Source organism: Cyprinodon variegatus, unplaced genomic scaffold (genome assembly GCF_000732505.1).
Source record: "Cyprinodon variegatus isolate N-32 unplaced genomic scaffold, C_variegatus-1.0 Scaffold42, whole genome shotgun sequence".
Taxonomy (NCBI): Eukaryota; Metazoa; Chordata; class Actinopteri; order Cyprinodontiformes; family Cyprinodontidae; genus Cyprinodon; species Cyprinodon variegatus.
The window spans coordinates 1,199,681-1,213,537 of NW_015150495.1; the positions used below are offsets into that span (position 1 = coordinate 1,199,681).

The 13,857-nt window shown below is 36.4% G+C and overlaps 1 protein-coding gene across 5 annotated transcripts in view; it reads right to left on the reverse strand.

Annotated features, from left to right (window-relative positions):
• dpp6 (dipeptidyl-peptidase 6) overlaps positions 1-13,857 on the reverse strand; it is a 329,860-nt gene that overhangs the window by 47,912 nt on the left and 268,091 nt on the right. For all 5 annotated transcript variants that reach the window (XM_015370176.1, XM_015370175.1, XM_015370172.1 and 2 more), the window contains exons 6-8: positions 10,866-10,918; positions 8,548-8,629; positions 154-274 (exon numbers count right to left, since the gene is read on the reverse strand). In XM_015370176.1, coding sequence (XP_015225662.1) covers positions 154-274; positions 8,548-8,629; positions 10,866-10,918 — 256 coding nt within the window. The remainder of the gene's footprint in view (positions 1-153; positions 275-8,547; positions 8,630-10,865; positions 10,919-13,857) is intronic.

Below are 13,857 nucleotides of genomic sequence, written 5' to 3' on the forward strand. Positions count from 1 at the left end.
TTCAAGCGCAGAAGTTCTGAGTTCAAGCTATTCAAGGTATTTAAGTAATTTCCCTCTGGGATTATTAAAGTATTTCTGATTCTGATTCTATTCAAGCTACAAGCTATTCAACTTTACCACTAATGCCTGGATATTTGGTAGTATTTCCATTACCTTCATACAACCAGTCACTGAGTCCATTGAAGATGAAGCCTTCCCTTCCAGTAGACACCAGACGAATTGAACGGCTCTCCACCTTAGATCGATAGTAGATGTTGTTCTCAAAAATGAATATCTGTATGGGAGAAAAGCAGACAAAATATGGTCCAATGGAATTTTAACCAACTTTGATAATGAATACATCATCTTAAAGTGGCAATTTTGAACGTTTTCTACTTCTAATTTAGGGGTTTTATCCCCAAAAATGTATCATCTCTACGTCAAATTAAAAAAAGTGAAGACTAGAGACATAGAAGGTCAGTCACGACTCAATATTAAGAATACAAAACAGGTTTTCTCTCAAGAAAAAAAAACAATGCTTTTAAAAAAAATGTGAATTAAAGCATAACTCTTCTAAATGTTTGATAAAAACACAAGCCCTGGGGAGTGAGGTGCTGATTTGGACTCTTCTTTTCCTCACTCCTTCAGGGCTTTAAGATTACTGAAGGTCAATTCAGTCATTAAACAGAATAATGGACCTTACAGTTAAGAGCTAAGCCAAAGCTGCTCTATGGCTAAGAATTTTTAAGATGTTCCTGCCTCAACAAGGAAATCAATACTGGATTATTACAAAAAGAACTTGTTTGGTATGGTAGGGATTAAATATATTGGCCTTGAACAGGTGTTGCTATCAGTTTGAGAGAGATTATAAAACAACTATTCAGTGTAGTCTGAATGATGAAGCTTTTCTCAGCAGGAAGTCTACTACTGTTTCCACCCTTTTTTAGTCTTTTCAAATATATTTCCTTTCACTAAAGAATAAAAAAAAAAAAACTCCCAACTAGGATCCCAACAATTTATCCTTTCACTAAACCGTGTCTAAGCAGTCTGACATTTAGTATGCATGGTGAAAAATTAGCCACTTAGGTTTCTTCAGCAAATGCTGCATCTTTAACGGAAAAATAGCAGAACCTGTCACAATTAGTTTCTCCTGAGAAGGCGTAAGCTCTGGGCCTTATGTGCTTTGGTGACAGTCCAATGCACACGAGTCTCGGTGTAGGAGCCTATCTAGGCCACAACAAAGAGAGAACACCTAGCCCTGTTCTGTCATAAGAAAGATGGGAATTTGCTCTGAGGCTATCTGGAGCACAAAACATTTTAAAGAAAGAGGATATTTTGTTTGGATAACAGAAAATGTTATCTCTGCAAAGAAAATTTTTTTTCACTCTAGACATTACAGGTGAAACTCTCCTGCACCGATGGAACTATTAATTTTTGTATACCTTTTCCTAATCACCTGTAGTTTGGCCAGCAAGTGTATTTTATAGTCAGCATTAGTTTTTATGATTTTATTTTCCTTTTAAGTTTTTGTTGCACACAGCTTCCCATTGGGGGTTTGGATTTAGAAACCTACATCAGAGCCACAAGTTCAATTTTAGTCCCTTTTTCACAGTGTCCTAAAAATAGCTAGAGGCAGACTGGGCAGAAGCACCTCTTTTAATTGAAAGAATATCACCAACATTTCTACTCCCCCATAGTGTCCAAAGTGTTGGAATAGAAAACTAATGGCTATTCTCTGGATTTCTCCACCTGCCTCAGACTGATCATGGGCTACTTTGCTACTGTTTTGATTAATGTTCATCTTCTTGCCACGTCATGAAAGCACTGGCAGATGTGTTTTAGTATTGTTCATGTTCAGATTATGGGTTGAACAGTGGTCTTTGAGAACAGTAATTCCAGATAAATCAGTACTGCTTTCATGTATTGTCGCCAAAGTCTCCAACATCACAGAAAAAAGTAGCTAAATTTATCGCTACTCGTAAAAAAAAAAGTGTTAGAGGTGTCTGAAAAGTTGGCAGCAGTGCTGGTGAGCTGGGCTCAAATACTGTAGGTCTTTTATGTGATCGGAGGAGGAGACAAATAGTTCAATCAGGTATCAGGGGTATGTTCATTAGAAGGAGGCAGGAGAGGCCAGCCACCGCTCCACAGCTGGGGCCAGTAAATCACCAACCTTGATCTGCACAGCATTATGCAACCATAATAACCTCAGGCCATGTCAGTCTGTTTATCACTTATGTAATGTTTTGAAGAAAACACAACACATTTTTCTATCTGTAATCTGTAAGCCATGTGCTCTCTCCCTTTAAGCTCACAATTATGGATTAATCTATGATGGCCCATTAAAAAAATATATATTCCAGGAAAATACCGCAAAGCTTTAGATTGTGACAAAGAATTAAGAGATTTGAAGGGTATTAATATCTTTGCAAAGCACTGGTAATCTGGCAGGAATAACTAAGCTGATAGTTCTTTCTTTAAAGATACATTTCTTAAAAAAAAAAAACAGTATATATATATCAGTATTCAACTGTTTTTCCACCAGTAAATATGCTTTAGTACTTAATGTTTAAAACTTTAATACTATGATTACTTACTTTTGTATTTTAGTAAAATACAATACTGATTATATCAGTTAAATGATATAACCTTTAGGTCTACTTCTCTCACAATAAATCTGTATCAAAGATTGCAGCATGGGCATTGACAAATGCATCTTCCTTAGCAAAACTGGCCAAAACCAGAGAAAAAAGCATAAGAAATGCGTTTAAGCATTTAGAGCAAAATGATTAATAGATTGAGGATGTTCAGTGGATAAAAACTATATAAACAAGCTTTAAGTCCCATGCACAAAGCCTCCTGATATGTAACGTCTATGTATTTTGGCTCACAGCGAGCCTTGTTTAACTGTTAATTGGAAGGAGTGGCTCTGATATGATTTGGCAATGTAAATCGCACATATTTCTAGTGTAATTAACAGAAACTGTTTTGCAGAAAATAATTTGGAGAAAGGCTTCTTACAATTGATTTCCATCTTGTTCATCTTTGAAAAGCAGTACAAGAAATAGGCCTCCTGAGGCCTTTCTAAGTATCTGTTCTTCTGGGAAGAGAATCAGCTCCATGTGGAGAATTAGCTGCCTACAGAGAGCGAAAAAAGAAAATAAATCAATTGGATTTATTTTTTATGGTTAAAGAACTGTATAAAAATCTTTATACTGTATTTTTTTCAGATTGCATATGTTTTATTATTGCTTTTTGGTCTAACAAAGTTGCTCATGTGTGGCTCAAGAGCTGCATTACAGCCCTGTAAGTAAATGAATAAAGGAGGATCAATCAAGGATGGGCAATTTGTTAAAAGAGAATAGCAGGTGGACAGAGTTACAATGATTAGATTCAACATTTGATAATAATCGGTTTTTGGCTCCACCTTTCAACAGCCCAGTTTCAGCAAGAGGACATTTCTCCCTGTAACATTAGGCCCTCCATAGGCATGTGGACCTTTAGGGACTGCTGCTACTCTGTTTCCTGTAAACACTGAAGATAAAAGTCAGACCAAAGCATGAATGATGAAGCAAAACTTGAGGCCACATCAATCTAGGAAGCGAGTTAATTAATCCCCCGATCAGATAACGGGTAATTAATAGCATTTTATCTTCAGGACGTAATCACTTATATTCTAACCGCCCTGTAAACCAGCATGCTGAAGCTCATTAAGACTGCGGTAGATCTGATGGTGTGGCGAAGGAGAAGATGGACAACGACCCATCTTGGAAGAAAAAGGATGGGCCTAGGTTTCTTGAATTTTAATTATACTGAGTTCCAGTTCTTTACTGAGATATTACTGGACAATAAGTGCTCAGCTGTTGAAGTATGTGAGCATAATGTCTTCCGAGGGTTAGAAATGTGGTCACCGATCAATGATAGATGCTTCACATGAACTGGAGGAATGGAGGACATCAATTATGAAAGGCAATAATAAAACTTGGTGTTGGTCCTAGACAGCCAGTTGGAAGGCCTCATCTATATTATATAATGGGAGAAACAACTTTAGACCAGATGAAACTCAAACTTTAAGCATTGAAATATTTCAAAACATATGGTGTACACAAAAAATACACTTTGCCACAAAAGATAAATACTTCCACTTAATCATTAAACAAAAAAAGGAGAAAACTACAGGAAAAGAAAAACACTAAGTTTTCAAAAAACCTGAAAAGCTGTAATTATGACATTAAGTAATTTTATAAAGATTAGATTCTAGAAAAAAACTCAAAGGAATTGGAAATTAATAAATAGTCTCACACACAGAGGTTAGCGAGGAGCCATACATTGCAGTCAGCAGTAGTACTACTTTAAAATAATTTTACCCAGATAAGAGAAAAAAATAGTCATATAAACAAATGACCCAAATAATGTTCAATTGGTATAATGATTTACTGTAAGTACTGGGTAATCCTATTTAAATTGTAAAAATAATGTTAGGATTCAAACAAACTAAATAAAAGCTTGTAGGTTTCACTTACTGTTGAGACACTCAAATATGGAAGCATCCAAAAAGGGCACAAACAAATACATTGCTAAAAATACACACACATAAATAACCCATATAACTTCAATAACTAAAATTGAACTTCTTTGAAATCAAATGGTCCACTTATGAAGCAACTCAGATTGACAATCAAACTTCAATTGCTGTTTTGCAACAGCAACTAAGAACAGTCGGAAATTATTTGAAATTATTGGTAGAAGGATGGGACATCAATGTGAGCTGTGGCAAGCATATTTGCTGTGTGTCAGCGTAGTGTCCAAAGAAGGAAGGCATTACCAGGAGAAAGGCCAGTACACTAGGAGACATGGAGGAGGATGTAGGAGGGCAACAACCCATCAGAAGGACTGCTACCTCTGCCTTTATTCAAGGAGGAACAGCAGCACTGCCAGAGCCCTCCAAAATGACCTCCAGCGGACTGGAATGTGCATCTGTCTGCAAAAACGGTTGGAAACGGACTCCACGAGGATGGTTTGAGGGCCCGACCTTTACAGATGGGGGTTGTGCTAACAGCCCAACACCGTGCAGGATGCTTGGGATTTACAAGAGAACACCAGCATTGGCAAATTCACCACTGGTGCCCTGTGCTCTTCACAGATGAAAATAGGTACACACTGAGCAACTGTAACGGATGTTAGAGAGTCTAAAGACATCTTGGAGAGGCATCTGCTGACAGCAACATCCTTCAGCATGGTGTGGGGTCGCATTTCTTTGGAGGGCTGCACAGCATGACTGCCATTAGCTACAGAGATGAGATCCTAAGACCATTGTGAGACCATATGCTGTTCCAGTTGGCCCTGGGTTCCTCCTTAAAAGCAGTATATAATTGAATTTAAAAACCCTATTATTCAATTACAAAATAAATTTGGGTTGAACAATTGTACATTTCCAAATCTCAGTGTTCTTTAATTTGAACCATTTCTAATATATTAAGTTTTTTTGTTATTTTTTTGGTGACATATGATTTATTTGGACAGGTAATCATTTAACCATTGTGAATTGCGTTAGAATTACCTATGAATATTTTAATGTCCCAGCAGATTTCATAACATAACTAAACACAAGCAGTGAGTCTTGGCTTAAAAACCTCAAATAACTTAATACTGACTAAAGCTTAACGCTTGTGTGTGTGTGTGTGTTTTTGTGTGTGTATATACAAGAAAACAATTACTTGGAAGACTTCCAACAAGTATATGGCTTTGCTGGAATCACCAACTTACAGCAGGTAATGTATATCTATTAGATCAGTGCAAAGCACTTCCAGTGACAATATCCACTGTTTATTGAATGTTCTGTTGACCTTTGAATTGCACACTAGGCTCAGCAGATGGGAGATAACATTAGAACGATGAAGCTCATCTTCAAATGAGAAATTTAACATTAACCATTTCTAAAAACTCTCCTATTTGGTTCAAATGTGTTTATGATTCAGTAAAGGTGGAAATGGTGGCCAGAAAAAAATCTTTCTCTTATAGGACACCACAACAATGTCAATATGACAAAAAACAAACAAAACAACAAAAAAGTCCTGAAGCCATCCTGAACTTTAAAATAAATTTCTTCTTTAATGTTAGATTGTTTAAGAAAAGAATCACCTTACTGCACCATTAAGTTTGTTCTCAAAGTCTCTGCTTGTGTCCTTTAGGGTCGAGAAGCAGATGGCTCTCAGCTCTTCTAAAAGAAACAGCTTTTTATGAGTTTCAGCCTTTAGGTTTGGAGACAGCTGTACATTAAGAATAAGTTTAAATTCCTGGTGTTCAGAATTCTGAAGTGGAAATTGCACCATTTAAATAATTGTTATTGAAAATGTCCTTTGAGTGCATTTTACTGAGAGTTTAGAGTAGGTTTTAGAAATGTAGAGATAAAGGTATTTGATCATGTTTTCTGGTTCCTATGAAAATAAAAAATACTGCAAAAATAAACAGTGCCCTTAATTCTGCAGAATTTTCAAATAGGCCTCTTCCTATTTCCATCAACCCTAATAATTATGTTAGGGATGATGGAATGTGTCTTAACATTAATATTTTATTACCTTTCAACTCTTTCCACTTCAGATAAATGCATGATCATCTTATCAATGTCTCTTTTTGCTAATACGAAGCTGAAAAGCTAATCCCTAGTTTGTTTCCAAAGACATTGGACTAAAACACTATTATTTGAAACAGACTTCAGTTTGCAGACCTCATTTCACAATTTATCACCGAACCGGCAACTTTAAAGGCACAAGCAGAAATAATGGAGCCTCCTCTTTGTTTCTGCAGAGTTGCCTTTCTTCTTTTGGTGTTAAATCAAATGGCTAAGTTACCGCCGATATATCTACACAGCTTTCTTGAACAAACTACATCTACATAACATGGTAATTCCATCCCAGCAGCAAAGCAAGTACTGTGAATCTTTTAAAGTTGCAGGAGATCATATTTAAATGTCAAATCCTTCTGGCTTAAACATGTATATAAATGTTCTCTTTATCAGACAATATTGTGCCAAAATGTAGAAAATTTCTATTTAAAAAAAAAATCTTGTCTTAAAATCTGTATTTTTTTCCGTTATCTTATGCAGGCCAGTTAGTTATACGTCAGCTTGTACACCTAAATTTGGCCAATCATATATCAAGGGTCATCTGTCAATCATATTTTTTTGGTCATAGCGTCTGGATTTATATGTCGCAACTAATATACGCAACGGTTGAAATAAGAAGCCTTCTACACCAAACAAAGCTTCTGCCGCCCTGGCGTCCTCTTCCACAACATCTTTATACCCGCTTTCCTCCTCTAAATAAAAAATGTATGACAGAGGAGAACCATCCACCACCTCCGACACAAAACTCTCCTCCTCTTGCATGTTTCCGCTGTCCATAGCGTTCCTTGACAGTGTCGTTGGTAAGTCACCAATTTAGTGCTACCTGGTCCCAATGTAATTTCCCATTGGGAAGTTGCTAACTGGTCAACAAGATGCTTCGGAGAAACTGGTTACAATAAAACTTGCTTACGAACCTTCCAATCCCGCCCTCTTGATAAGGGACACATCACATTTACTTTATTTGCTCGGGAGAATTCGGAAATGCAACGGTTGGAACGGCCGTTTACCTACAAGTTTAAGAAATTTCGGATTTCAACATAATTCACACCAAAAGGGCAATCTCTTTGGAAGTGGTCAGCATAGGTCTTAGGTCAGGAAGTCAGAGCTGGACTATCATCTGTATATGTTGGGCCCATTGTACCCCTGCAATGCTTAATTTTTAGACAAATATTGTGACAAACTAACATATAAATACATTTTTTATTTCCTACGCAGATTATCTAAAATCCAATTCACTGAAATAAGTTTCAAAGTGAAATGTGAAAGTAAATCCACATAAAAATAGTCAGTTTATGTCTAAATACCACCTAGGCTGTGTTGAAATGGCTAACAAAGACTGACCTGAAATGGCTTCACCACAACAGAATTTTATTCAGGATACATTTTTTTTTAATCTATCTGTGTTTATTATAAAATACTGACTAGCAGACCTGAATTAGCCACACAAAACAATGGCCATGGACATAAAATAATTATAAAAGTTTATGTTTCATCGTAAACAATGTGGAAAAGTTCCTCTAGAAAAGTTAATTGATTTTTAAAAAACTTTAAAATACACAAACACAAAACACGATGAAAATAACAAACAGAAAACATTAAGATTCAAAGACGAAGAGAATCATAATTAAAAGGCTCCGTCAAAAATAATACAGAATATTTTATTCAGTTAATAAAGAAAATATGTATTTTGTCCCGCAACTAGAATAGGAGTAGAGTATGTTTTTAATTAATACACTAACTCCTTTGACAAACCAGCCAATGTCTAATCCCAAAGGAAACCCCTTTTCTTAATTAAATAAGTTTGATTTTCTAATAAAACAGTACAAAAACAGTAAAGGGCATCATTTTTTTTGCTGTATGCATCAAGAAAACTTTCAACCTCACTTTTTAAACTACTTGAACATTTAAGTTTTTGACAAACAATTAGAGAAGTTTTCATCTCTTACCAGTTGTTGATCCTGGGGTCCCCATCCTGCAAACTGCAGCTGAGCATTTCGCACCTCTGGGGGGTTCAGGTTCCATGTCTCTCTAGGGAACAAAAACACAGAGGGAGACATGAAGTCAAGACACCTAAACAGACACGATGGCTGTGTACTCCCAGCACTGCAGCAGCAGCAGCAGCAGAGCAAGTGTGGGACATCTTTGAACAAAGGTTTAAGTGTCTCCATAAATACCCACACCGTGTAAGGGTGTCACCTCTCCTTATTGGGAACAGCGCTGTTCTGTGCAGGCTGAATTAGACGGGATGCCGATGTCTTGTCTTTGTCTGCAGCTCACAATGAATGAGGTCACCCGCAGAGATGTGCAGGTGCATTTATAGAGGACAGTACCACAGGGTGGCAGCACATTATATCCTATACATTCATACTAATGTATATACTACTGTATATCCTATACATCAGAGGGGAACAAATCAATACCTTTGGGATATAAATTCTAAAATCTGTGGAAAGACTTCATAAAGGACTAATCTCACTGGACCATTGTGTAGGGAAAAAAAACAAACAAAAACAGATCCTTTTATTGAGATTTGAAATGGTTTCAAGTCTCAACATCCTTTGATTAGAAAATCTTGTGTTATTGCGCATCTATAAATGACATTTCATCTTTGCCTTTTTAAATGTGGTCACTTCTTCATTTTAAAGATTTAATGTACTAAATTAAAAGTAGTATCATATATTCTGTTTATTAAAATTAAGAGTCAAACGAAATAGCAAAGGAAAAAAGCAAGTCTTGTATTAGGGTTGTATGCAAAAAAAAAAAAAGGAAGTACAGCTGCAAGGAGTAAAAGTCTGCAGAGCTTCACTTATTTGTATTTTTCCCTTCAGGCATTTTAAGTGCTCAACATTTAGATTAAATCAACTTTTGTTGCTGAGTTTGTTTACTAGAGTTCCCTAAGGTTAAGTTTACGACTAATTAAAACAGTGTGTCGCTCTGTGGGTCCCGCATGAAGCAAGGTGAGGCAGCAACCTTAACATCGGACTGGCAGAACTCCAAGTAAGGTACTCAAGGGCTTTTAGGGCCACAGCTTCTATGTGCATCGTGTGCAACTACTCGTTTCTAAATTGTAAATCAACACTCTCAATGTCACAAAAAATGTCATGTACACCAGCAATTAATTTGCACAAAGAAATGTTGGATGATGCAGTAGGGCCCTCATTAGAAACAGAAGTAACCACACCCCCAAATTGCACCTAAATTCAATGGACAACAGCAAAAAAAAAAAAAAAAAAAAAAAAATATACAGAAATAAAAGAATTTATGGCAACAAATTGAATGCAGACAAATTGAACTGTAAGACTGTGGGGAAAAGGCACCATCCTTGTATTTAGGGATGAGGTGGAGTCACAAAGAAAAAGCACAAGCAGACTTTTGACTTATGTTCATTGCATAAAAATGACTTATAATACATTGGGGGTGGGATGTTTATTTTCATTGCCTTACAGGCTCAGATTAACCTGGCAGTAGCCAGATTAATATGTGTAAAACTGAGTTGAATTCTAAGTTATCAATATTGGATGGCTACCGTTCAGTCTGTCGGCAAAAAGGAGGGACATTTAGTGCAATACTTAGAGCTGATTGGGGACGTGCCAGCTAGTAACCGCCTTCCATAAAATGCTCTCAGCAAATTACAGCTGCTAATCATGACCTTTCCCATCTACAAATGCACAAAGCGCTTCTTTTTGCTCCTTTTTTAAATGAGAAATGTTAATTATTTTGGCTAAAACCGAGTCGGTATTGATAGGTGAGTCCTCCAGCAGAGCCATGTTTGTAATGCCACAGCGAGGCCCTTTTGACTGTCGTCATTCCTACATGTCCCGCCCCAAAAAACACTGCTGGCATGTCATTGGTCTGACCCACTGGTGGTTATGAGATGGACGTATTAGCGGACGTATTAGTCTTTCAAGATGGATTTGTTTTAAGACTGAAAACTCAGATCTCATGACAATCCAGCTTGTAATGCAAGGCTAGGCTCAGATCACAAATCCAAGAAACTAAGAATGCAAAAAATCTGAACTGTTTTCTTGTTTACATCCTAAAAGTGGGTCTTTTCATTACAGGGTGGTTTCTTATAGCTATAAAATGCTGGAAAACATGGATAAGCTGTGGTTTGTGCCACAGATTAGATGATACTCTTTGGGCTTCATATGTAAAATAGAAGTAAACAATGAATTTTTAGGTGATTCACAGGTCAGTTTTATTTGTAAGAGAAATTCAGATTAGATATTATCTAAAATAAAAAATCCATCAAAGATTCACTTACGGAGTCTCCAGACTGCAGATGATGTAAAAGGCCGTATAAGAATACTGGTACACCTGCAAGGGGAGGGAACAAAAAGTACTTAGTTCAAACCATTGGCAAGAAACTGTTTTATGTCCTTTTGTTTAGCTAATTAAAGTATTAAAAGTCCACCAAGGTTATACTGGACCAGTGTTTTGTTTGAGATTAAAGAAAACACAAACAGGATTAACACTAATAAATCCTTCAGAGACACAGAGTGGATCATGAATAAAACAAGGAGAAAGAGAAAATCTACAATGTTTTTTTAAATGGTTCTATAAAACAGAAAATCATTTCTATAAACTCTAAAATGTTTGATGTAAGTAAAAGAGCGACTTGCCATCCCTTCAACATTTAAATTAGTATTTTTTTTTTTACTGCAGTAGTTTAAGTTGAATAAAGTCACAATGCTTGCAAGATCATATTTAATCCTTCAGGAATATAACAGTTCATCCTTCATATTCTGATATGCTCTTAATAAAAAGCACAGCCTTTTTAAATTGTATGCTTTTAACATATAAATCCAGGGTTTTCAACAGAGGTTTTTAATTAGTGTGTCTCTCTGTATGTGTGTGTAATTAGACCCAATCCTTTTCTCTGTAAATCTTGTCTTTTTCATATCCCTTTATATTTTTTTGCATTGACCTAGAGACGTTCTCTCTGATCTGCTTGCAGCTGTATATTAATGGGTATAAAAAGAAAAAAAAAACACTGAGCATTACTTGGTGTGGCTTGACAAACCCCCTATTTGGTAATCTTCTCCCATGCTTTCAAAGCTGGCTGTCTGTGTTCACCTGTTTGCAAGCGCCAAGTGTGAGTCAATGAGAGTCTGAAGAGAGCAGGGGTCACATTTTCAAAGCCCTTTTCTCAAGTATATGTGCAAAGACGGATGTAAATGATTTTAAAAACAGTTTCCACAGCTGTTTTGCTCGATAAAAGTCAGTGCATTGGCCTAATTTCGGTGTAGCCAGTGTTTGTGCTGAAATATGGTGGAACAGAGCCCTGAGGGCAAGGGAGCCTAGATGTTATGACTCATAAAAACGAGTGTAGTGTCTTGAATTTCAGCGTAGCAGCGATAAAATTAAGTATAGCATTGTGATTTCAGTGCAGTGGGGACAAATTACGTTCTTTCATTTTATTAGTTGTTTTTTTTTTTTCCATCTTTGCAAGTAAATACATAAATGTACGAGAACATAGTGTACCAATGTACATATTCACTGTAATTTAGTTATATTTACCCATACACAAACAAAAAAAAATAATAATTTCGTAAATACATATAGAGAGATAAAAAAAGATAAAGTGGGGGCAAATTTGAAGGCATTGTTGCACACTCCGCTGAAATATGCTGGTGAGTACCCTCTAAATATCAAGTCTTTGTAAAGTTCTACAATTATTTCTGTTAGATTTGAAATAATTGACACCACTGGCACATTTATGTTAACACCATTTGGTCCACCGTGACTTTTGGCCCATGGGAAGACTTTTCTTTTTACTAACTGTCCTTGAACTAGCAGAGAAGAACCAACACCACTCCCATGCCAATAAAATGCTTCAGCGTTATCAAGCTGCTCCAGGAAAGCACAAAATGGGTTTGAGTGCTACAGGTAGAACAGCCTGAATGTTTCCTCCGCTGTGGGTTAGGAAGCACATCCATCATATATAGAAATGGTACCAAGACTGTCAACTGAGGAACAAGCCTTAAGTTGCAGGTATACTGTAGCTTACCTCGTCTCACCCTTAGCTACAGACTGCCTTACACTGCCAAAATGATATAGAAATATAAACTAATTTCTTAAATTAAGTTTATTAACCCTTAGTTTAAGCAGGTAAATAAGATTATTTCCCAGTGGAGTGAGTATTTTTACTCTGAATTAAGTTAATTAGGTAATATGTACTTGAAATAAGATAATACCGGTAGTTTTTTCCTTATTTTAAATGTAAATTGTCTTGTTCCACTGGTAAAGTGTCTCACCTACCAACTCAATTCAAGAACAAATGCATTTATTTTAAGAAAAGATGACTTATTTAGAATGCAGTATGAGCCCTTTTTTTTTTTTTTTTTTTACAAAAGTAGAAGTCTTTAAAACGTTAATGGCTGCTTTGCTTCAAACTTTGCTCCAGATTGACCTGACCACCAGGTTTTCCCTCTACCCTGTGTCTTCCATTTCCAAATTGTGCAGTGCACCGTGTTGTTCCAACACATAAAATCAAAGTCTCTGGTCGTACCGTGCAGTTTAAACGTTTAGGGTATAAATGCCTCGGAAAGACACTAGATCTATAATTTTGGTTGTAGTTTCAAATTTATTGGCACAACAGAATGTAAAACATGTTGCACAATAACAAGATCATCTACAGATGTCACAAGTGGTAATCTAAAAAACAAAAATCTCCTAAAAAAGTAAAAGAGTTGATATACTGAACAGACTTTACCGCTGGTTGCATTGAATAAGATCTAATCCGAAAACTAAAGATATTAAACAGCTTGTTATACATTGTTATTACAATTTTTGTTAATTATCATCAAATTTGCACTAATCTGAGTTCCTTTTCTGCAAGAGACACTTTAACATTTTAACTAGGAAGAGTGACATACGTCTCAGCACTCTATCACGTTATTTAGTAGGTATTAGATCCATCCTACATGTTGAGGAGAGAGAATACATAAATATGTCACGGTGTGCTGCTGCAGTGAGCATACTGGAAGAAGGACTGTCATCTATCAAATTGATGGGGAGTTCAGCTGGATAATAAATGCAAATACAAACAGTACAACAGGATCCTGTTTGTCATAATATTCGCTATTCATCTCAGGCAATAACACCAGATTATATATCTGTAGGCATCTTTCAGAGTAACAGGAACAAATACGCTGGCTGCAGCAGAATAGAGGGAGGACAAGCAAACAGCAGGTAAGCAGGTGAATGATTCAATATATCTGATGCGGCTATATTAGGAGGCGAGAGGCTTTGAT